Source organism: Durotheca rogersii, assembly GCF_024521655.1.
Source record: "Durotheca rogersii strain YMJ 92031201 chromosome Unknown GGS23scaffold_15, whole genome shotgun sequence".
NCBI lineage: Eukaryota > Fungi > Ascomycota > Sordariomycetes > Xylariales > Xylariaceae > Durotheca > Durotheca rogersii.
In genome coordinates this window covers 405208-428950 of record NW_026251246.1, presented here as the reverse complement: position 1 = coordinate 428950, position 23743 = coordinate 405208, and the positions used below count along the sequence as shown (strand labels likewise).

The window sequence follows — 23743 nt, the reverse complement described above, 5'->3', positions numbered from 1 at the left end:
TGAAAATATAAGTATGCAACCTATATAAATACACATCTAAAAGGCTACGTAGCCTAGATCCACCGCATCACTACAGTATATAATTTATTTTTAATATGTATCTTAACCGTAAGGCTAAAAAGTATATAAAAACCAATTATATAACTATAACTGATTCTTCAATATATTAAGATAAGTATTCTTACTACTTATTACTATTAATGAGTATAGCACGGTTGTAATAAGAAGGAGTAAGAAGCCACATATAGATGGCTCTCTACGTGAAAATAAATTATATTACTCAACCAGTAAGACATGGAGTCGCCAGAACGCAACCGACGCGGAACTACCGACGGCGAATATTTTATTATAGGATCTAACGGTAGGAAGAAGTTACTTAGAGAGACCAGTTCCTAGCCTATCTAATTGTCTAGATGTAACAGAGTAGTTATATATATAGCTTATATTTAGGAACGAGAAATGGGGTAATAGGGAAGGAGGGGAAAGAGAACGAGCGAGACGAGAAAATAATATTATATTTTCTCCCCTTTTATATTACAACGAAGACGTTAACACATCTGCTCTTAGGTGCCTTTTAAGTTCTATAGTTCTAGCTATTTCACATTCTGCGAGGCATGTTGTCAGTTCACATGTAAATCGTTTCTCTTAACGAGGTGAATCATGGGCGCGGATTAAGAATCAAATTCACACAGAATAGCTTACTTCTTTAAACAGACTACCATGCTTAAACTCTTTTTCTATGGTAAGTCTACCTCCTAGAAACTCCTTTGATTATTATACTCTGTTTACATCTCTTTCCTCTACCTGAGGCTGGATAATCCTTCCTATATCTAGAGTAAAAAGACTCCGTACATTGGCCATGTCCATTTGCACCTTGAACTGATGCTCCTTCTCCGCCGAGACGGCTTCTTCCATTAGCCTCCTCCGTTTATTAGGCGAGAGCGCGATTCTAGCGCGGCGGGCGACCTCGGGTGAAATCGAAGCTTGGTCAAAGTCCACGATGACCACATGCCCAGCTGGATCCTGCAAGACATTTGGCAAACGGATATCGGCGTGAGCCACTCCTAGGCGATGCATTTGCTTCAATATGGTAGCAACGTGCTTGATAATGCATGCCTGCGCCTTAGAGTCCGAGGGCACCCGAAGCTTGGAGCCTCCGTAAGATAAGAGAAGAAAGTAGACGATGCGCACGTCAAAGTAGTAATACAGGACCTGACCTAGGCGATGGAGGTCGATAGAGCCGAGACATACGGGGATGTGGCGACCCTGTAGAGGCTGTAGCTTTCGGTAAACGGCTTCTTCCTGTTGCAGCATGGGTGCGCAGCGCCCCGTGGCGCCCTTGGCGACGAAAGTGTATCCATACTGTAGAAGCGTAAGTTGGAACAGAGCGCCGCAGGAACCCTCCTGGCCCAGTTTTCTGACACCCTTCTCTAGGCTTTGAGAGAGCTGTTGCTGAAGAAGTGACATCCAGTCCGTATACGAGACGGGGTGTCGTTTTTTGTCAGTTACCCCTTTCCGCATATGCAGCTGTATGTTTGGGCACTTCATATCCGGTGCCCAACCATGCACGAGTGAAAGGAGACAGTCGGTCGTGCAGTAAGGCATATTTTGCCTAGATCTGCCACCTTTCTCATCCCTACCTCCGCTGCCGCTCTGTGCTGATGGTGTAGACGCCGAGTCCCCACTCGGTGCTTGGCTGGCGCCGCTTTGTGAGATCGACCCCGAGGCAGCACCACTCCCTTGGTTTAGACCGCCAGGGCCCTCTCCGCCAGGGCCCCCATCATGCCCTCCGCGTCTGTGGTAGGATGGAAAATGACCATCCCGCTCGCGCTCTAGCTGCAGCTTTGGGTTTCTCTTTGTCTTCTTGATCGGCTTCGGCAGCCATTCGGGACTGCTTGGCGTGCGACGGTGTTTCTTTGCTTGCGGTGTTTTTGGGCCGGCTTCCTGTGCCTCTCTCTCCTCATTTTGAATGACTTTATCCAGGATATAGCTAAAATCCACTTCCCATTTATCGCATTTACTAGTCGCGGCCGTGCGCTCGTCATTGCCATGCGGGCTTCCCTGCAGAGCAAGGAGAGTAAATGCCAGCACCTGCGAGACAGCATTGCTGTAAATGGGATCTTCGTCTACCACAACTTCACGTGAAGGCTGGGCAAGATGAAAGAACAGCACCGTCGGGTCGGCCCAGTCGATCTTCAAAAAGACAATAGCTTCCCCATTCGTCAGATAGCCGTATTCCAGCCCAGCCTCCAGCATGTAGTGGTATGTTTGTGTGACGGCCGCGGTGGAGAGAAGCTCTGCGTAGTGTTTGAATTTGTCAGGTTCCGTGGTCGGGATAGTGGGCTTGTTTACGACTTCGTATGCAATGCGCATCTTCCGCAGGCCCTGCTCAAGGTGTGTCGTGTGGAGTTTGTGCGGTGCTTTGTATTCGATGACATAGGCAATTTCTCTTTGGCCGCTGGCGTCTCGAAAGACGCAGATCTGGTCCGTCCTGAGCTTGCTGTCTCGCTCGGCTGCCGCATCTCTACCATCGGACTCATCGCGGAGGTTGCTAGCTGTTGTTTCGAAAAACACGCCGTCGTGGATAAAGAAGCCGAGCTGCGATGACTGGAAGTTCTTGAGTTCGGACAGAATAATGCGAACAGGGTCCTCAACACAGTTGTTCTCGATAAAAACGAGCGAGGACTCACTCGTCACCTGTCGTGCGTGAGCTCTCTCGCCAATGGCCTTAAGCGAGGCAATGTTCTCAAACAAGCGCTTGTCGCTGGGGAGAGTACAGGCCATCCTCTGGAGCATGTCAATCTGCTTGTCGAGGAAATCGTCCCACGGTTTGAGGAGGCAAGGACAGTGTTTCTTAGTAGGATTTGTGGTAGGCACTCTTGAGGTAAGGTAGCCATCAGTAACAAGGGTAATTTTGGTTAGGACGTGCTCATGGCATGCTTGCAGATATTCTTCTAGGGTTGTCTTGCGGGTTTGGCGTAGCGCCTGTTCTGCTTGCGCTTCTGCTCCAGCCGCTCGCGCTTCTGCTCCCGCCGCTCGCGCTTCTGCTTCTTCCTTCTCACGTCTTAGGCGCTCGTTATCGCGGTTCCTTAGCTCTTGAAGTTCTCTTAGCTGACGTTGGAGGTCCTCTACAGTCGACATTGTCGGCAAACCTGGTGCAGTCAGGAAATGTATAGTCGGGCGGGGACTGCCTAATTTAAGGGCTCGTGTACTGACGTGACTCCTGCGATTACGATTTTTGGGGGGGAAAAAGGCAAGTTGGCGAAAATTTGAATGCCTTAGGCATTAAGAGGTCTCTGATCAGCCTAACTAGTCCCCTGTACCTTACACCAACCTCTAACCGGATTAGGCCATTATGCCGAGCTTTTTTCCTACTAATTAAATAGGATATATCTATAGGTATATCTCTTCGTGTATCCTATAGACTCTCTAATTTTAATCTTTCTAAAATTAAAATATATACGAAAGTTCAAATTACTTACCTATATACTAATTTTAATCATTAATCGATTAATGACATGTTTAAAATCGGTTAGATGTATAATGCTTAACGTATTATATTTTATCCTTCTTTATATTTATATCTAGGAATTAATTTCTAATCAATGAACAGGAGCAGCGTAGGCACGCTGTGATGGAGGCACGAAAAAGACTGCGTAACTGCCAACAACTAGCCCAGTACCGATCAACCCAAGATTACAGCTGTAAACAGCTGTAATCGGTTGATCGGCCAGCTGAAAACGGCAGCTGGGAAAGGAAAGAAAGAGAAGGGAGGGGACTAGAAACGGGCAGCGAGGATAGCTAGAAAGGCATGGCAAGAAACAAGTGAATGGCTGTAGGTCGTGATAGTGTAGTGGTGCGGTGGATCTAGGCCACGTAGCCTTTTCGATGTGTATTTATATGGGTCGCGCACTCATATTTTCATCAGCTAGACTTAGACCTGTAGACATCACGACCTACAGCTATTCACTCCTTTTGCCATGCCTTTCTAGCTATCCTCGTTGCCCTTTTCTCAGTTTCCCTTTCCCAGCTGCCGTTTTCAGCTGGCCGATCAACCGATTACAGCTGTTTACAGCTGTAATCTTGGGTTGATCGGTACTGGGCCAGTTGTTGGCAGTTGGGCAGTCCTTGTTTCGTGCCTCCGTCAGCGTGCCCACGCTGCTCCTGTTCAGTACTTACGGGAGCTATAGTTATTCTATATAGGTATAAGGCCTATCGTAGCGTGTTACGTAATGTATCAAGAGGGCATGTCTTACCGCACCACTACAGTAATCAAAAGGATCTTACCCTAACTAACTAATGGAGTAAGGTCGTAGGAAAGAGCCAATAGAATCTTTAGGAAGCCGTGACCCGCTTTGGGGTAAGGTTCAGGGGACTAGTTAGGCTGATCTATAGACTTAATAACTACGATATCGTCGTGACTTTTACGCCGTCGCCTGCTTAAATTTATCATTGTTTCCTTAGGCGCAGAATAAGAGGTGGGGGAAGAGGAGTGTCACGATGGATACATATCTAGGTATGATCAATGCTGTCACGTAACAGTTGAACCAGCCCTTATAAGTCTACATATAGCAAGTCGTAAATGTAAGCGTCTACGTTTTACGCAACAAATGCATAAAGTGCAGGAGGGGTATGTATTTACATGGTGGGAGCAGGAGGTCTGCAGAGCTTGAGTGAAGGAAATTAAGGCAGCGTTCGTGGACTACGACGCAGTTAGTATGGAAGCCGTGGGGAATCTAAAGTGCCTACAGGCGTATTACGCGCAGGAGAGTCTTCGCCTTAACTAAGATGCGATTGACGGGTTGCCGGGCGTGAGGCCGGGTACTGTCGTCGGTGAGGCGTATGTTCCTCGAGGGGTATTAGATCTCGTTGCCGCACCTTAGAGTCCGTGGGCTACTTCGGAGAATTGCACCTGAGTGTTAACACCAAGTTCGACCAGGTGCCCTATCAGATAATAACCTACTTCGCCACGGCAAGAAGCCCACGCTTCTTCGCCGGCCCGCCCAAGTTTCCTCCCCAACGCTGGTTGCTGCTAAATGATCCCCGTTTTAATTTAATATATCATAGATGTGGCAATTTTCGGGCTTCGGGGCCTTTCGGTTAGAGTCTGGAAACTTGTCCTGGACGGGCTGTAGCTCTAGAGGTGATCTGATCGTTTGTCGCGAAGGTTTTGTGGCAATTCAACTTAGAGACAGCGCCGGGTCAGAACAGTCTGTCTATTGACAAATATTTCACGTTCCTCACATTTGGCAAGAGGCCGCGATATAAGGTTCGATTTTGACCAGGTTAAATTCCTAAATTCTCACCACCCGCTGCGGGCAATATTGCGTTTAAAAGATACCTGACATTTTAATATCCTGTCAGAGGGGAAAAAAGTGAAGTATGCTGCGGAGGGACAGAGAGGCCAAGTCAACCCTGGGGTAACATTCGGCGCTGCATATGACGTGGGTATATGAGGACCTATCCCGTTTGAATCTAAGCATGCCTGGGACAAGACGTAATGCTTCGTAACGGTGAAATCAGCAGAAGGGAGAGAACCCCGAGTTGAATGGCGGTTAGTAAGTACATCTCAACATCATGCTCAGTCCGACTTACATTGTGGTCTTGGCACGGTAGTTACGCAGTAGGTTTACCTAATAATAATGTTGTGTATTAGAGTCCATAAAGCTGTTGCCATATTCCACTGGTTGCCGCGTAAAACGCAGAAGCCTACGTTCTACGACTTGCGTACGTGGGCACATAATACGGGCTGGTCCCGTACGTCACCCTGGCCTATAGGAAATATTACGCGCCGAGCGGAATGAATCCGTGCCGGTCGGCATGCCGTTGATAATATCATGCGACCTCGGTCCTCATCTTCCCTCGCGGCTCGCGGCTTACTAGGGCTCCGGTGTTCCGGGTTACGCTGGGCATGCATCGGCCAATGCCGGATATAGGATACATAAGAGGAAAGCAACTCGAAGGGATATTAATGCATTTTTTATTCTCAATTTCGCCCCTGTTTGTCGTCGTCGTCTTAGGCTTTATTAATACGTGAACAATGTTGGTTTAAAGCCAAAGGCAGTTCCCTGGTGTGGATTGGCACGCGATCGTCCGTGGTTACCTAAGTAGATAGGTATTATTAAGACTTATTCATCTTGGGCCTCGTTCATACTCATGGAAAGGCGCACATGTCGCCCTCAATCCTGTAAGCATGATCGAAAGCGACAGCTCAACGTCTGTTGTGTCGTGTTGGTTATGCAGCCTTGGAACTTGCCCGTTGGGTGATTCTCGAACGTGGTCATGCCCTCTGGGCAATGCAATCAGTGTTATTACGGTACCCGCGCCCACATATACCTAGGTATGATAAATCCGCCAACTAGACATTGAGCCTCTAAGTAGTCCAGAAATGACTCTACAGCATCTCCGCTGGGGTCTAACCGCCGGTAGACCTGCGGCGCTGTGTCTCCTGCAAACTAGACTTCTATTATTCTTAGTGGGCCCCAGGAACAATCCGTGGTGGCAGTGCCGTAAAGATGTTTACATGGATAATGTCTTGGCGAGGGTAGCTCATAGCTATGTAGTTGCAACGGTTATTACGTAGCAGTAAGTGGTGAAAAGAGCGTGGCCTTGGACCACCCCCCCCCCCCCCCCCCTCTTGTGTCCTGTGGTAACTGGGACCCGGAAGCATTTTGGGCAGAGTGCACCATGGGATGTAACTACCTACCTATTACCTAGAGAACCCTGCTGTTAGGTGCTTAGGGTATTACCTAGGCACCTATGTGTAGCAGGGCGTTGCAGAGCTAAGATGGGCCAGCCCGTCCCCAGAGCTGTTGGGGGCGCACTCCGGCGATAACGCACGACTGAGCGAGGTCGACATGGGGATGGTTCTAGGAAAGCCACATTGGTTGGGGGAGAAGGACAGAATCCTGGGGTAGGGCAAGCATGGCGATGGGTGGGTCGGTTAGTCAGCCACATCGCGGTCGGCTGCAAGCGGGCCACAGCCAGTTGAAACTCCCCAGCGTCCTTTTTCGCGCCATCTGGCTACACTCGGCCCCTCGCTTTTCCAATCCTTGCCACATCCACCGATCATGACAGCATTTTTTACTCGCACATAGGCAGTAAAGACTTACTACTGATCATCGCGGAAATGCCCCCGACTCGTCGCTCGTCAGCGTGGCCTCCGGCTTCCAGATCTTTAGGTTGGGGGTCAAGCCAGTGTACGGGTCGACATTCACGCCTCAAGCGATGGCGCTTTCTGGCCCTCCTCGTAGGTAATACCTACGAAGCATTGCCTAGCTCCGAAAAGACATCGCACGTAGATAAGCGGCACTCCGAGCGACGTCTATGGCTTGTTCCCGGCTGCTCTAGGTATAAGATCGAGGAACAATGCCGTTTTACTTGTAGCTAAACTTTCCACCGCCACTGTACCCATAAACCCGGTCCGCAGTGTTAGACGATATCTTGTTCCGAATCAGCGCCATGTCTTTTGCCGGAGAGCCCATCGCCATAGTTGGCACTGGTTGTCGCTTTCCCGGAGATTCCAATACGCCGTCTCTGCTCTGGCGCCTTCTTCGTGAGCCTCGCGACCTCTTGGAGCCGCTTGCAGAACGGTTCAACGCAGAAGGATGGTATCATGACGACGGAAAATACCATGGACACTGTAATATCAAACAGTCATACCAGCTCGCAGGGAAGGGGACTTGCCGTTACTTCGATGCTCAATTCTTTAATATCAATGCTATCGAAGCCAGCACCCTGGATCCGCAAGTGCGCCTTCTACTAGAAACTGTCTACGAGGCCCTGGAAGCTGCCGGTATTCCCATTGAGACCCTCCAGGGTTCCGACACAGCAGTTTACACAGGCGTAAGCAAGTTTACCTCTCATCTTCAGGCTCGACTGGGCGCCCTCAAACTGTCGCTACCTCTTGTCTTCCGGATGTGGAGCACTGTCATGGGGATAGCTATACGAGTCGAAGATGGGACACATTAACCGAACGATATACTAACATAAAATCTCTAGATGATGACAAACAGCTACAAGACTGCCATGGAACGTGACGGAGATAGCATCGGAACCTATCACAGTACTGGTATAAGCCGTGCTATGATGTCTAATAGAATATCCTATTTCTTCAACTGGCACGGCCCTTCTATGTATGTGGCCTTGGGCTCTTCTTCGCTTTTCAAAACGTCCTTCGTCATAAATTCTTGCGTCCCGGCCATTGGCTAATTCACCCTCACAGGACCATCGACACGGCATGCAGCTCCAGCATGGTTGCCGTCCATCAGGCCGTCATGCAACTTCGCACAGGTCAATCACGCGTTGCAGTCGCTGCCGGTTCAAATCTTTTCCTCGACTCTGCTGACCATGTTTCGATGAGCAAGCTCGAAATGCTGTCTCCCGAGAGCCGTTCACGGATGTGGGACAAGGATGCCAACGGGTATGCGCGCGGAGAAGGTGTTGCAGCTGTGGTCCTTAAAACGCTGAGCGCTGCCGAGGCCGCTGGGGACCATATCGAGTGTCTCATCCGCGAGACGGCTACCAACCAAGACGGGCGGACGCCAGGGATCACAATGTAAATCTACTTCAACTTGCTGGTGGGCAAAATTGCTGATGACATATTACGCTGCAGGCCGAGTGTCGCAGCTCAGACGCAACTCATACGAGACTGCTACGCTCGCGCGGGACTAGACCTAGCTGACCCTGCACAAAGGCCCCAATACTTTGAGGCTCATGGTATGAGATGACACCAAGTCTCCGTAGACAAACCCGTGCATCGCAGAATGCTGACCGTAAACATAGGTACCGGAACGCCCGCAGGCGACCCTGCGGAGGCCAAGGCAATCCACACGGCTTTCTTCCCCCACGACAACGGCTCCGTACCGTCCGAGCTGGCTCCCCTTTTGGTTGGCAGCATTAAAACCGTCATCGGCCATTCCGAGAGCGTTGCGGGATTGGCGGGACTGATAAAGACGTCCTTGGCTTTGCAGAACGCCATAGTGCCGCCAAATCTGCTGTTTCGCGAGATCAACCCCAAGGTGGCGCCCTTCTACGGGAACTTGCGAGTTCCCACGTCAGCTGTCCCTTGGCCGGTTGTTCGTGACGGATCTCCTCGTAGGGCCAGTATAAACAGGTGAGTACTGGGCGTCGTGCTCGGATGTAATGGTATATCGGTAGTTAACAACGCCCTTACTAGTTTCGGCTTCGGCGGCGCAAATGCGCACGCCGTTCTCGAAAGCTATACGGGAAAGAAGCAGATAGTGGGCAAGAGAGACGCTTGTTTCATACCTTTCGTCTTCTCGGCCGCCTCCGAGGCTTCTCTTTTTGCGAACCTGGCCGCGGTACGCGACCATCTGCAAGTCAACAGAACCAACATGAATCTGCGGGACCTAGCAATGACACTCCATTCTCGAAAGTCACGGCTTCCATTTGGAACTGCTGTTGCAGCCAGCACCGTTCCGCAACTCTGTGATAAGCTTAACGAAATTTGCCAGAAGAGAGGAAATAACACAGAACAGCATGTAGGCACGCAGACTTCGGCCCGACAGTCTAGCGACCGAGGTCGGAAGGCAAAGGTCCTCGGTATATTCACTGGTCAAGGGGCGCAGTCAGTACGTATGGGGGCGGCTCTCATCGAACAATCCGCATCATGTGAGCGCATCATCGACAAGCTCGAGGCGCGGCTCGCTGCGCTTCCATCGGAAGATCGCCCATCCTGGTCACTCAAGCAAGAGCTACTAAGGGATTCCACAGCGACAGTTAACCAGGCCGCCCTATCACAACCATTATGCACCGCATTGCAGATTCTGCAGGTCGATCTCCTGCGGGTGGCAGGTGTCGAGTTCTCCGCTGTTGTGGGTCATTCCGCGGGCGAGGTTGGCGCCGCCTACTATGCGGGCATGATCTCGGCTGAAGATGCCATTTGCATAGCTTACTATCGAGGCCGTTATGCGGACCTAGCAGCGCGTTCCGGCGGACAACGAGGCGCGATGCTGGCTGTCGGTACCTCGTTTGTGGAAGCACAGGAGCTCTGCAACGAACCGGAGTTTCAAAACAAGGTTTTCGTGGCAGCTATCAACTCTTCAGCCAGCGTGACCCTGTCTGGTGATGAAGAGGCCATCAACAAGATCAGGATGATTCTCGAAGATAAGGGTAAATTCGTTCGCCGTCTCAAAGTCGATATGGCGTATCATTCCCCTTACATGGCGCCGTGCTCCAGGATCTATCTCCGGGCATTGAACAGACTCGGCATTCGGCCTCGCAAAGCTAATAATACAACATCCTGGTTCTCGAGTGTTGATGAAGGGAAGCTCATGTCTATGGACGAGTCTTTCAAGCTTCAAGCCACGTATTGGAACGAGAACATGATGAAGCCAGTTATGTTTATGCAAGCCGTCCAGGGGGCCTGGAAATCCCGAGGTCCGTTCGACCTAGCTATTGAACTTGGGCCGCATCCTGCCTTGAGAGGCCCAGCGCTTCAGACTCTACGAGAATGTTCGCTGCCGATAGTTCCGTACACTGGCGTTCACGCGAGAGGACAGAATGCCGTCGAGTCTTTTGCAAACGCCCTTGGCTATATCTGGAATCATCTAGGCACCATTAACCTGTCGAGCTACGATATGTTCGTAAGTGGCCACATCAGCTATGGCCTTGTTACGGGACTGCCCTCATACGCTTGGAACCATGAAAAAGAGTACTGGCATGAGTCTAGGTACACGAAGGCTATTCGTACTCGGTCTGAACCCGTGAACGAACTGTTGGGTCACCTCAGTCCGGATAGCACCGACCAAGATATGCGATGGAGAAATATTCTTTATCCCAAGGAGTTGTCCTGGCTGAACGATCATGCGCTGCAGAATCAGCCAGTTTTCCCAGCTTCCGGGTACGTTGTTGCCGCAGTTGAGGCTGCTGCGTCCATGACAAGGGCAAGAGGTCTCTCGGCTTCTCTGATTGAGGTCTTGGACCTTGATATTAGCAAGGCTTTGGCGTTCGACTCTGATGATTCACGGATAGAGACGATCAACTCTTTAACTGACATCCGGCAGCGTGGTGAGAATATCGAGGCTCTCTTCAAGTTCAACGCAACACCGACATTCGGAGGAACTACACTCACTCTCCTTGCTAGCGCCTCTATAAGAGTTAGATTGGGTCACGGCGATGAAGCGGCCCTTCCTCCCAGAGGCCCCCGTATGATCGGCCTGTCCAAAGTTGACTCTGTAGACTTCTATGAGTCACTTTCGAGACTTGACTGTCAGTACACAGGCCCATTCCGTGCGCTCTCTGGCCTCGAGAGGAAGCTTGGTTCCGCGACTGGATACATCAACAACGAGCGATCACGGTTGCTTATCCACCCTGCCGTTCTGGACGCTGCTTTCCAATCTCTTTTTCTCGCTCATTTTGCCCCTAACAGCGGCGGCATCTGGTCTATTCAGGTTCCCAAGACAATCAGGGCCATTCGGGTGGATCCGCTTCTCTGTGCGGCCAGCGCGAAAAGGGGGATTCCTATCGCGTTTGATTGTATGCAGCAGGTAGGCGCGCCAACTCTCGAGGGCGATATCGAGCTGTTCCCCGGGACCGACGGCATCCAGCATACTATGGTTCAGGTAGAGACGCTTCGGTGCACGCCGCTTTCGAGACCAACTGCTGGGGACGATAAAGAAATGTATTCGAAAATAACATGGGATGTAGCGACGCCGAACGCAGAACAGGTGGTGTACGACGGCAAGCCAACCAAGGAGCAGGAGGAGCTTGCTCGTCTACTCGAACGCATGGCGGTCTTCTTCCTGCGCCGCCTAGACGTGGAGGTTCCCAAGGACCATCCAGCCAGATTTGAAGACACTTACCGGAATTTCTTCTCCTTTGCATCATACACTCTGTCCCGTGCCAAGGAAAGAAAGCTTCCTCTCTGGTCCGTAAAATGGGAACATGACTCTTCGGACGACCTGGCTGCAGCATATGCTCCTTACTTACACGTCGTGGATGTCAAGTTACTCAAAGCCATCGGAGATAACGTTGTCAACATAGTCACAGGGCGGACCCCGGCAATCGAAGTAGCCATGGAGGACGAGATGCTTTCGCAGATATACCAACAGGGCCTCGGTTTCAGGGAATACACGAAATTCGCGGCTCGCCTAGTCGGACAAATCGCTCACAGGTATCCGCAAATGAATATTCTCGAGGTCGGCGCAGGTACGGGCGCTGCCACGAAAGAAATCTTCCACGAGATTGGACACAACTTCTCCTCGTATACATACACCGATATATCCTCTGGCTTCTTCGCGAATGCCGAACAGACATTTACTTCTCGATGCCACAAGATGCTCTACAAGGTACTGGATATTGGTAAAGATATAAAGCAGCAGGGGTATAATGAGCATTCATACGATCTCGTAGTTGCTTTTGCGGTCCTCCATGCGAGTAAGTATCACACTAGATACCCTAGGATCTGCTTAGAAAGACTAACGATCGGTAGCTCCCAGTATCCAAGATACGCTCGGAAATGTGCGACGTCTCCTCAAGCCGGGCGGATTCCTAGTTGTGCTTGAGCTCGATATCGCCGACCTTACGAGAGTAGGAGCTATATTTGGGGCCTTGCCTGGTTGGTGGCTGGGTGCTGGCGAAGGCCGCACACTATCCCCGTGCGTTGATATGGCAGAATGGGATCGATTGCTGCGCACCACAGGGTTCTCAGGTTGCGATACCATTACTCCCGCCAGGGATATTCCTGTGATGCCATTGAGGGCGTTTGTATCCCAGGCGGTCAATAGCCACGTACAGTTTCTACGGGATCCCCTATCTCAACCAGAATCACTCTTCCAGGACAACAGCACAATGGCGGCACAGGAACTTATACTTCTGGGCGGAGACGGCCCACAGACGTCGGTGCTCATACCTCAGCTCAAGAAAGACTTGAGGCGTCCGTGGAGACAGAACATCAGGACAGCTCGTTCTCTAACGGACGTAGCTTCTCTAACAATTACCTCCGATACGACAGTCTTGAGCCTTTTGGAAGTAGACACACCCGTGTTTGAAAACCTCAACGAAAGCAACTGGGAAGCCTTGAAATTCCTCCTGCAAAAAGCCGGTACAGTGTTGTGGGTATCATCAGGCCGTCGGGTGAACAAACCGTATGCAAACATGATGGTCGGCCTGCTCCGCTCGGCAAGGAAAGAGATCCCGACGCTCGAAATCCAGTGCTTCGACGCCGACGATGACAAACTTCTGGACGCGCGCGAGCTCGCCGAGACGCTTCTGCGACTGAAAGCTGCTACGATGTGGAAGCGGCAGGAGGATCAAGATAGCCCCCTCACGACAGTCGAGCCGGAGTTGGTGCGCGGACGCAACACGGCACTACTCATCCCTCGATTGGTCGCGAGCCAGGAGATGAACGACCGGTATAACTCCTCGCGGCGTCCTATCTTCGCTCCCGTGCCTGCCTATGGACCGGAGACGAACCTCGGAATCGTGAGACCTGACCAGCAGGACACTTACTTGCAAGAAGTTCCGGGGCCGGAAGGAGGGAATGGGTCTGTCGTGCGGGTCACTCACTCGTTACGCTCGGCTGTCCGCGTTTCTGCATTTGGCTATATGCATCTCGTCCTGGGGCGCAGATGCGATTCAGATGACCAGGTCGTAGCCCTCACCAGTCAACATACGCTGAAGTCGGCCCCTCGCGTCGGACTCACCATTTCCGCGTCGGTGCCACCCGGCAGCGAAAGCTCGTTCGTGGCCCTGCTGGCGTACCACTTACTCGCCAGTCTGTTTTTCGAGGGCCTGTCTGAGGGAGCGACCGCCATTATTCATGAGCCTGAGGAACAGTTCTCTTCCATTCTCGCAGACGAGGCAGGGCGGCACGGCGTAAAAGCCGTATTCACGACTACGTCAACGACCGTGGCTGGGCCCGGATGGGTCACAATCCATCCCATGTCCCCAGACCGCACCATACGTGCTCTGATCCCCCCCAACACGGCCGCACTGTTTGATCTCGGTGCGGAAAACGCCCCGGGATCCGCCGGGTCTCGTCTGCGTGCTCAGCTACCGAGTCACTGCCGTTACCATAGCTTGGACACAGCTTTTAGCGCCTCATCAACATGGGAGCCACAGGGAAAGCAGATACCCAGCATTCGCGCTCGGCTGGAGGGTTGCATCTCCCGTACCTTAGCACGGTTGGCCAGCCCCTGCGGCCCGACTGCGACTGTTTCCTTGGATACATTGGCCCAGCTGAGCGGTGGTGTCCCGCACGCAGTCGTTGACTGGTCACTCCCTCCACTGGGCCTGTCTGTCCGCGTGCGTCCTGCTAGCTCAACGATTCAGTTTTCGGAGTCCAGAACCTACTGGCTGGCTGGTCTCAATGGAGGCCTTAGTGTCCTACTCTGCGAGTGGATGGTTCGCCACGGAGCCAAGTATTTTGTCATCTCTAGCCGCACGCCTAGCGTTGATGAGACTTGGATAAAGAACATGGAGGCTGCTGGCGCTGTTGTCAAGGCTTTTTCATGGTGTGTAACGCCTTTTTGAACACTTCCAATACCCCCTTCCGGCATATCACCGGTTAACCTGAATTGGTCTATAGTGACATCACCGACGAACTCGCGGTGTCAGATCTGTATAGAGAAATACAGTCAACACTGCCCCCTGTTGCGGGAGTATGCCAAGGTGAAAGTAAGTAATGTTTCCGGTTCTGGGTTTTCTCCTACAGCACTGTAGTGGTAACACCATTAAAATAGGTTTCGGGGAAATCGTCCCTGAAGATATCCCTATCTATGACATGCCTCTAGAAGCCTTGCTCAAGGTTACGAGACCAAAGGTTGAGGGCAGCTTACACCTCGACCAACTCTTCCAGCCTCAAGACTCGGACCTCGAATTCTTTATATTCTTCTCCTCTGTCGGCTCTGTGACAGGACAGCCAGGTCAAGGTAATTATGCGGCTGCCGATCTTTTCATGACTGCTCTCGCAGAACGCCGCCGACGGCGTGGCCAGGCCGCTTCAGTAATGCATATCGGCCCCGTCTTAGGTGCCGGCTACACAACCCAACAGCCACTTGACTCGGGTTCCAAATTTATTACAACTGAAAAGTCGATTTCCCCTATCTCGGACAGTGACCTTTTCCAGCACTTCGCCGAAGCAATCATCGCAGGACGCTTCGTGTCTCAGACAGGCACCTTTGAAGTAGCGACTGACTTGGCCAGATTCGAATCGGTACAGGAGGCAGGCCCGTTGTTGAGCCACTATTTCACCCAGAATCAGGCGGAGAAGGCCGCGGATGAGCCTGTAGTAAAAGCAAAAGTGTCGCTCACATCAGAACTCGCGGCCGCACGGGGGCGGGCACAAGTGACGCGTATAATTCGCGAAGCATTCTTACTCAATCTAAGCTCCCAATTGCAGATCGAATACCCGAAGCTTGAGAAGGCGGAACCGAAAGAATTACGTCTCGACGAACTTGGCATGGACTCGTTAATAGCCGTGGAGATCCGTAAATGGTTGCTCAAAAATTTCCAAGTCAACATATCAGTGCTGAGGATCTTGAGCGGGGCACCGGTCGCCGACCTCATTGATACGGTAACAGAGGAGATACCTCGCCAGCTCGTTCCGATGTTTGACGAAGGACCGGATCATCAGGCGAATGAGCGAGATCAGCCTGTGCAGAGAGAAGTCGAGCAACCATCACGGCAGATACGTCATGAGGAGAACTAGCCTCCTCGCTGCCTCGGTACCGTTCCTACGAAGAGACGTGCGTACGTAAGCACGCACTGGGCGTAGGTTGGCAGGGCTGCGCGTGGGATGGAAACGAAACTCGGTTGCGCGATTCGTGGTGTTACCTATAAATGTGATTGTTAGCGGCGGGATGCCAGACGGGCGCCGTGCCGGGCTCGCGCTTGGCCCGCCCTGCCAATGTCGGCTTGGCTGAGTAGCGCAGAGGCTACACGGCATGGCGCGCTGATAGTAGGCATTCTAATTTCCTGTCATCCGACAACATTCGAAGAGGTTGTTAGCGCCGGGCATGGCAGACAAAAAGGAACGGACCGTATCGGGGCCGTGAGGACGGTCTCCCATCCGACCCTCTCTCTAGCCCGGTTTACGTTAGTGTCGTCGCGCGGTCCCTTGCCTGCGTAGCGGACGAGGAGGGTTGATGGGGAGAGGAGAGGAATTGAGAATGAAAATATGAAGGCGAAGCCACAACCTGCCTGCCTACATAATACATAAGCGTATCTATCCACGTTATAAGAACATAACTGAGGTTGGTGACCCTTGGTGGTAGCCACATGTACCTGATTCGCCCGTCTCGGTCTCGGGGCGATAGCAAAATACATGGCATTATATGCCTGGGGCGGGTGCAGGCTAGGTACCTATTTCCGTGCTGTGCGCGTGCTGGTAGACAATGAAGTACCTACCTGCCTTCGGGTGCCCCCTGGCAGGCTGCCCTGGCATCATCGGCCCTCAAATGGCGTGCTCGACCGATGGGGCGTCTTTGTTGCACCACGCCGAGAATCTTGAACAGATACGACGCCTGTCAGGATCGATGGCGCTGGTCACGTCCGGTCAAGGCCTTTCCCGCCTCTCTCCAAACGGACCGATATCGTGATACACCTGGCTGAGATGACTGTGTCAATTACCTAAGTGCGCCTCCGCGGTGAGCAGTTGCGTGCTTTGAACCCAAAGTGAGGAGAAGTTGCCGGGGTTCGCTGCTCCATCTCTCTCCGGTTCTCTCCCTCCCGTCAGCGCCTACATAAGATGGCCGTGTCCAACTCCGTCGATACGCGCGAGGAGTGTAAGCGCAACTCGGTTTCACACGTCGTGCCGTGCCGTGACAAGCCAAACTCGCCTCTGCGACCAGGTCCATTAAGCGTGCCTACGTTAGCAGGATTTGGAATTAACGCGGCTTCCGACAGCTGGTAGTAATCGCCGCTCGACTCCTCCCACGTATATGAGAAAGCGATAAATCAAAGGCAAAAGAGGGAAAGGGGGAGACAAGCAAGATGGCGGAAATACCGGAGAAGGGCAAAGAGACCCTGGAGCCAGACGTGGTCGAGGAGCCTACGCGAGTTGTGTCGAGTCTGGATTCCGCGACCAAACCCGTCCCGCCGCCGGCCGTTCACCGACAGGCCCCGAGGGCCGGCGCGGATGCTGCGCTCGAGCTGCTCAGGGAGACGGGTGGGCTACGACGGCCGGTGGATCCCGAGGCGAATCGGAGGCTGGTGCGGCGCATCGACACGCACATCATGCCTCTGATCTGCATCGTCTGGTAAGTATCACCGCGAAATGTTACCTCTCATCCTCGGCCTCGTCGTAAGCTAACGCCGTCCGCAGTACGTAGCGTCAACATTATCCATTCCGGCCCTTGTCTTCCCTCCTGTGCCCTATTACGTAACCGGGGGGGATTGGGGGGATGAGAGGAGAGCGGAAGCCTCGACGTTCGTTGTTGTGTTTCCCTGCTAACATGAAGCAGACTTCCTCCAGTACATTGACAAGACTGCCATCTCGTACGCTAGCGTCACCGGCATCGTCGAATCGACGGGGCTCAAGGGAAACGAGTTCAACTGGGTCGCCTCTATCTTTTTCTTCGGCCAGCTAGCCTTCGAATTCCCCACCATCCGCCTCATCCAGCTCTTCCCCCTCGCCAAGTATGCCTCCATCAACATCACCCTCTGGGGCGCCGTCCTCGCCTGCCTCGCCGCCTGCAAGAACTATGCCGGCCTGCTAGTCTGCCGCTTCTTCCTTGGTGTCCTCGAGGCCGCCGTCGTCCCCGCCTGGGTGCTCTTCACCTCCCAATGGTACACAAAGGAGGAACAGGCCTTCCGCGTCGGCATCTGGTTCTCTACCTGCGGCGTCGCCCAGATGTTCGGCGGCTTCTTCGCCTATGGCGTGGCCGTGCACGTCGGCCGGGACCCTAACGCCCTGCTGCGTGGCTGGCAGGTCATCTTCCTCTTCCTCGGCCTGCTCACTGTCGTCACCGGTATCGCCTTCTGGTTCATCATGCCCGACTCTCCCGCCGTCGCCGGCTTCCTCGACAAGGAGGAGAAGGGCGCCCACCTCGAGCGCATCCGGCACAACGAGCAAGGCATCGGGTCGCAGACTTTCAAGTGGGACCAGGTGCGGGAGGCCCTAGGCGACAGCATGACTTGGCTCTACGCGTTCTGGATCTTCGCCGCCAACATCCCCAACTCGATCGCCACGTCCTTCGGAAACATCCTGGTCAAGGGCATGGGGTACTCGAATGAGCAGTCTCTGCTCCTGGTGACGCCACTCGGCGCGTGGGAGATCGTGGCCCTGATAGGGCTCACGTACGGCGCCATGAAGACGCGGCAGCGGCTGTACTTCTGCATCGCGGGGCACATCCCAGCCATCGTGGGGGCGATCCTAATGGCGACGACGGACCACGTGCCGGCGCTGATCGGGTATTACACGAGCGGGGGGATCCCGATCGGGTGGACGACGATCCTGGGCCTGCAGAGCTCCAACGTGGCCGGGTCGACCAAGAAGGTGACGGTAGCCTGCCTCGGCACGGTCGCCTACACCATCGGCAACATCATCTCGCCCCAGACCTTCCAGGCGCGCGATGCGCCACGCTACCTCCCGGCCAAAATATCGATCTGCATCATCTACGTCCTCATCACGCTCGACCTTGTCCTCATGCGCTGGGTCCTCGACCGTCGCAACCGCCGGCGCGACGAGGCCAAGGCCGCGGAAGGCGACGCCCACGAGGCCGAGGAGAACCACGAGTTCCTCGACCTGACGGACCTGCAGAACAGGGAGTTCCGCTATGAGCTGTAGACGGCCGGAGACGGTCGGCGAGAGGCTGGCGGGGTCGCTTTTGCTCAGGAGGGACGCGGGGCACGGCACAGACGGATGTATTGTTAGTAGCGGGAGTCGCTCGGATGTACAACTAGTAGAGCGAAGAAGGTCGGCGCATCTACCATTCCTAGCTAATGGGCAGGTAGTGTAGCGATGGTATATGCCGGGTCGTGTGGGATGAGAATACCCCCTGTTTACGCGCCGATATATCGTGTTGATTCTAGACTTTGAAAATTAGCATCGTGATATATACACCCTATCTCTCGAGGTTTCGTTCGTTGACCTGCTGCGTGCGTGTTTCCTACGACGGGTCCGTCCCAGAAGTATGAGGTCTACGCGACACCGTCGGCTGCGCCACGGCGAAAGGCTACCGGACCCCCCGAGGGGACCGGTGTTCAGACAGAACCCAGGCCATCGCGCTCAGCGGCCCAGAGCCAAGCAGGCACCGCCTTAGTTGCCGGCCCAGGAGGTTATGGGGGCTGCCCGGGGAAGGATGGAAGAGCGCGGGGGTCGGATGAGGGAGAGACGAGCCAGGCACGAGAACTGAAGTCGGCGCGTAACACTATGCGGCCATTCGCCGTAGGTGGGGACGTAGAAGCAGACCGTGGTCAGCCCAGCGGCCGCCCAGCTTGCTGATGGCACGCCGGAGGTCCGGTTACATAGAGACCGCCTGTCAATGGATGTATGTCTTCAACTAACAAGTTTGTGATGGGAGCTCTGCAACCTAACTCTGTAGCAGCTAAGGACTCCCGGGTCCAACGGCTTGTCAGTGCTCCCTTCTCCCTTCAGCAACGCCAACAACACCAGGATTATTGTATCGGATATCGAGGGCTCGCTGTGGCGATTCGAGACGAGTTTGAGAAGAGTTACGTCCGAACTTCTGCTTGTAGCGGGTCGACTACTTGCTGTGAGCTTCGGCATCAAACGAGACAACAATAGTTCCCCCGCTGGTGTGAAAACCCAGCATGTCTGCTGGCATGATGATGAATGTCGGTTACTTGTCTGTGCACGGCGGCTATGTTGGTTTTTTATGTTGGTCACGAAAGGTCGGAATGTGTATCGAGGTAGCGGGTGCGAAGTCTTACGAGAGTAACACGAAGGCGCCGTGAAGAATCACTGCCGTTATGCCAATCGGGGGTGGCTTGACCGCCTCACATCGTGGCTGGCAGCAAACGATGCCCAGGCCTTTCTCCGGCCCTCTGTGCGTAGATGAACGGGGGGAGACGGAGGAAGCAGAGTGAGGGGCTGAGGCTCGCTGTTTTCATCGCTGCGGCCTTCCATGGGTTATGGGTGCGACTGCCCGTTAGAAGGGCTACTGCCCGTCGCACTTGCCGGCTTTTGTCCCCTGATTTACAGTTCCAGAGAAGTGCCGCGGGCTAATGCCGTGCAACGCAGCCTGCAACCGGTTGACATCATCGGTGAGGTGATGCCACCTTAGAAGCTCGAGACTTCCTTCTCCTTCCATCCCGTCTTCTCAGGTACCTGCCTGCCTTTTCGCACGTCAAGCTCCAGCAAGCGGCATGGGGTACCGGAGAAGATGCAATGGCCCGAGAGCAGGCGCTGTCCGGGGGCCCACCTCCAAGGCGGTGACCGCCAACTGCCACACATCATCACGTATGTGGCTCGCCGTTGCTTATTCGGGCAAAGTATGTTACGGGCAGCTGCCAGGAGAGACCGGTCGACCGTGCGTCTTCCTGAAGATATGCCGTCATGCGGCTGGTAACCAATGGATAGGCTCGCAAATGGCACACAGAGCCCTTATCGGTCGGGTCTGACTCGCTCGCCATGTGGGGACCTGGTGTCTAGCCATGTCCCATCTCCTACCAGACTTTGCACCCGTCCTGTCGGCCTTTCTTACCTCATGTGTAGTGCATAGCTACCTACGCATTGCCGCATTGCCGCCATCGGACCGTGCCTCTCTCTCTTCTTCCTTGCTTCCCACCCTCAGACCTGCCGGGCAAACAACGGCGGACCAGGTAAAAGGCGACACCTTCACCCTTCTTCTTCCCTCGTCCATCTCGCAAGCACTGGCCGCCGATACTAACCCGCCCGGCTGCTTGAGTCTCGACAATCTCCGTCTTGGAGCAGCGCCCGCGTCGCTCCAACCAAGACGCTGCCGTCCTACCTCTGATTGATCCTTTAGGTAGTCTCCCCGGATAATCCGATCCTTCTCACAGTGCGCTGCCGTGTCGCCGTTTTCGAGCTCTTGGGCCTCCCTTTGCTCCTCAAACAACGCCCGGAAACACAAATCGCGTATGATCGCACCGAGCCCGATACCTTAGAAACCGCTTCTCATAGTCGAACTCGCCGTACCGGGCTGGCTCTCCAAATGGGCAAAGACAAGATGCCGACTGATGTCCGGCAAGATCCCAAGGATGTCTCCGGTAGGTAACGCAACGTCCGCCGCATGCGGGAGTTCTGCGCGGCCTCGTTGGAACTGACGAGGCCACATCTGCAGATCCTGGCGTTGTACCTACCCCTAAGATTTCTGGGCCCTGGACGGTCGAGAAGGTACTTGCGACGATAGGACCTGAAGCACCTACCGAGGGAGGGAGCTCTCCGCTCCCCTTCTTCCACGTGCTGGAGCGATTGAAGACGGGCAAGCGAGAGGGGTGGCGGCGGTTTGGTATCGAAAGGTGAAGAAACACTTGCGAGAGACCAGTCGGAGGTTAGGGCATGTTAACATTGATGCTAGGGGTGAATCGATTGCCGATCATATGTACCGCATGTCCCTGATGACCTTGGTATGCCCGCCGTCGCTCGCACCCAAGCTCGATCTCAACAAGTGCATGAAGATGTGCCTCGTTCACGACATGGCCGAGTCTCTCGTCGGTGATATCACGCCGGTAGACGGCGTGCCGAAGCCGGAGAAGAGCCGACGCGAAGCGGAGACGATGGACTATATTTCTAAGAACCTGCTGGGAATGGTGCACGGCGGCCTGGCCGGCGAGGAGATTCGGGCGATCTGGCAGGAGTATGAGGACTCCGAGACGCTGGATAGTCACTATGTGCACGACCTAGACAAGATAGAGCTGTTGTTGCAGATGGTGGAGTATGAGAAGCGGACGGATAAGCGTCTAGACCTGGGCGAATTCGCGTATGTCGCGACTAGGGTCGCGCTTGCGGAAACGCAGGAGTGGGCCGAGGAGATCCTCAAGGAGCGCAATGAATTCTGGGGCGCCCAGTCGCACACCGACGGGTCTCTCGGCCTGGATGGCGGTGTGCAGGAGACGACGACTAAGGGCCAGGGCGCCTACTACACGAACGTATCAGGGTGAAATAGAAGAACGCGAGTGCGAGTGGTATATGAACGTGGCTTGCGGCGTCATGTCGAAACCGGAGATTCCCCTCAACTTGTTCGGGCGACGCGTTGAGCTGAGGGGACGGGGCGTGGACGACGATGCATGCCATCCATAATTAATACATATACTATCACCGCTACCGTCAGACATGAACCCCCTTGAACGACAACGAGCAGGATTCAGCAGGTTAAGGGACGAGTATAAAGTGCCCATCCCATTTTCTGATCGATCCGTTCCCTTTAGAATTCTCGATAATGCATGACGTTCCCGGCGCCAGCGACGTCCGTTCACCTGCACAGATCCTTGCATGATGCCTCCCCGTAGGGATGCCTGCGGTATTGCATGTGTGTGTACACGCTACATCGCGAGGCGAGAAGTCCATGCATGCGCATAATGCACCTATGTTGTCAGCGCGGTATTTTCGCACGCAAAAGCTGAGTATTTGCGCCATTGTACCGCGTTACAGTACATGGCAGCACGTATGAGTAGAATGATGCTGTAGAATGATGCTGGGCGGGAGGTGTTCACGATGCGACGCACCCCCTTCCCTCGGTAACACGCCGAGAACCCGACGGGCGCCGGGTCCGGGCCAATCAAGTGGGAGTGCCCCCTGTACGTGTATATACTGCGTCGTATATACATGTATATGTACTTTTACTATGGAGGACACGCAGGAGAGGTACCTCTAGCGAAGGTATGAATGGGATTGGCGGTCACCACTCCACCGCCCGTCTCCACCGCGAGGTCTGGGTCCACTGTTGACTTTTCTCGGGCAAGCGAATCTGACCGGGCAACGAATGATGGCCTCGGCCAGTTTGCCAGGACGGGCCCGGTCCATAGACGAGAGAAAGACGAAGAGGGAGAGAAGAACATACTCATAGGCAATCTCGCACCGTACGTGGAAAATTCCGCCACTGATGCCATCCTCTCCCTCTTCTCTTTCAGCGCCGCGCTGTGCATCCTCGCAACCCAACCACGGCGTGAAGGGCATTTGTCCTGTCCTGTCTTCGCATAACAATGTATAAGCTCTCGCATTGCCACGTCCCAAGTTAGTGATAGAGGAGACGCCTTTTATCATCCCAGTAGGCTCAGGTCGAGCTTGGTGGGCGCTGATGAGCGAAGCGGGCCACACCGCATTTCATCGACGAGCTCTTGTTAGAAGGGCCTTTGGAAGGGGGGAGGGGCGTAAGGGAAAAAAAAATAGTGCCCGTTCCTACGACCAACCGTCCTTCGACAAACATACATCCACGGCAGTCTAGGCACAGCAGAAATTCGACGTGGAGGCTGCCAATACGGGTAACCAACAACAGAAAGGCACCGTCTACTACCTAGGACAGTCGGGGGGGAGGAAGTGCGGCCGGAAGAAACAAAAAAAAAAAACCTCGCGAAACAATACGAAAAGCTACCGGGGTATAGCTGTTTATATCAGCGACGGGGACAGCTTAAGGTTGAACCTGGGGGGAGGGGTGATTGATTAGGCCCAGACTCGGACCGCTTCGCGGCGTCATCTCACACTTGACACAGAGAAGACGTACGAGACGCAGGATACGAGACACGAGACGACTCGCGAGATAGGCTCAAGGTTGACCCTCTAGAAGACCTTGTGACGACAAGCTCCCCAAGATCGATTCCGCCGCTACACACAACCTTCGCCCTCTCACTTACCACC

At 53.7% G+C, this 23743-nt stretch overlaps 4 protein-coding genes across 4 annotated transcripts; 3 read left to right on the top strand and 1 right to left on the bottom strand.

Moving 5' to 3' along the window:
- Window positions 1-619: 619 nt before the first annotated feature.
- On the bottom strand, window positions 620-3238 carry GGS23DRAFT_574075 (uncharacterized protein). The gene has a single exon (XM_051516721.1). It carries the CDS (start codon window positions 3139-3141, stop codon window positions 775-777), a length of 2367 nt encoding a protein of 788 aa, XP_051370708.1. The 5' UTR covers window positions 3142-3238; the 3' UTR covers window positions 620-774.
- A 3790-nt stretch (window positions 3239-7028) lies between these two features.
- On the top strand, window positions 7029-15808 carry GGS23DRAFT_121731 (polyketide synthase-like protein). Its single transcript, XM_051511091.1, has 9 exons — window positions 7029-7845; window positions 8002-8135; window positions 8225-8557; window positions 8615-8718; window positions 8785-9115; window positions 9179-12399; window positions 12455-14477; window positions 14552-14640; window positions 14706-15808. Exons 1-9 carry the CDS (start codon window positions 7462-7464, stop codon window positions 15671-15673), a joined length of 7587 nt encoding a protein of 2528 aa, XP_051370707.1. The 5' UTR covers window positions 7029-7461; the 3' UTR covers window positions 15674-15808.
- A 693-nt stretch (window positions 15809-16501) lies between these two features.
- Window positions 16502-19331, top strand: GGS23DRAFT_611180 (MFS general substrate transporter). Its single transcript, XM_051520383.1, has 3 exons — window positions 16502-17222; window positions 17295-17320; window positions 17427-19331. Exons 1-3 carry the CDS (start codon window positions 16957-16959, stop codon window positions 18749-18751), a joined length of 1617 nt encoding a protein of 538 aa, XP_051370706.1. The 5' UTR covers window positions 16502-16956; the 3' UTR covers window positions 18752-19331.
- Window positions 19332-21116: 1785 nt separating this feature from the next.
- On the top strand, window positions 21117-22570 carry GGS23DRAFT_611172 (HD domain-containing protein; the record flags this gene model as incomplete). Its single annotated transcript, XM_051520382.1, has 3 exons — window positions 21117-21156; window positions 21231-21408; window positions 21468-22570. The coding sequence occupies 3 exons, from the start codon at window positions 21117-21119 to the stop codon at window positions 22048-22050; spliced, it is 801 nt and encodes a 266-aa protein (XP_051370705.1). The 3' UTR covers window positions 22051-22570.
- Window positions 22571-23743: the final 1173 nt, after the last annotated feature.

What these genes read in the sequence shown, in the direction of transcription:
- GGS23DRAFT_574075 (XM_051516721.1), bottom strand. Translation starts at nt 3,141, where the DNA reads ATGTCGACTGTAGAGGACCTCCAACGTCAGCTAAGAGAACTTCAAGAG.
- GGS23DRAFT_121731 (XM_051511091.1), top strand. Translation starts at nt 7,462, where the DNA reads ATGTCTTTTGCCGGAGAGCCCATCGCCATAGTTGGCACTGGTTGTCGC. An exon ending in AACTGGCACGGCCCTTCTAT is followed by an intron (nt 8,136 to 8,224) that starts GTATGTGGCCTT and finishes TCACCCTCACAG; the next exon opens with GACCATCGACACGGCATGCA. An exon ending in GTTGTCAAGGCTTTTTCATG is followed by an intron (nt 14,478 to 14,551) that starts GTGTGTAACGCC and finishes ATTGGTCTATAG; the next exon opens with TGACATCACCGACGAACTCG.
- GGS23DRAFT_611180 (XM_051520383.1), top strand. Translation starts at nt 16,957, where the DNA reads ATGGCGGAAATACCGGAGAAGGGCAAAGAGACCCTGGAGCCAGACGTG. An exon ending in CCTCTGATCTGCATCGTCTG is followed by an intron (nt 17,223 to 17,294) that starts GTAAGTATCACC and finishes CGCAGTACGTAG; the next exon opens with CGTCAACATTATCCATTCCG. An exon ending in CATTATCCATTCCGGCCCTT is followed by an intron (nt 17,321 to 17,426) that starts GTCTTCCCTCCT and finishes AACATGAAGCAG; the next exon opens with ACTTCCTCCAGTACATTGAC.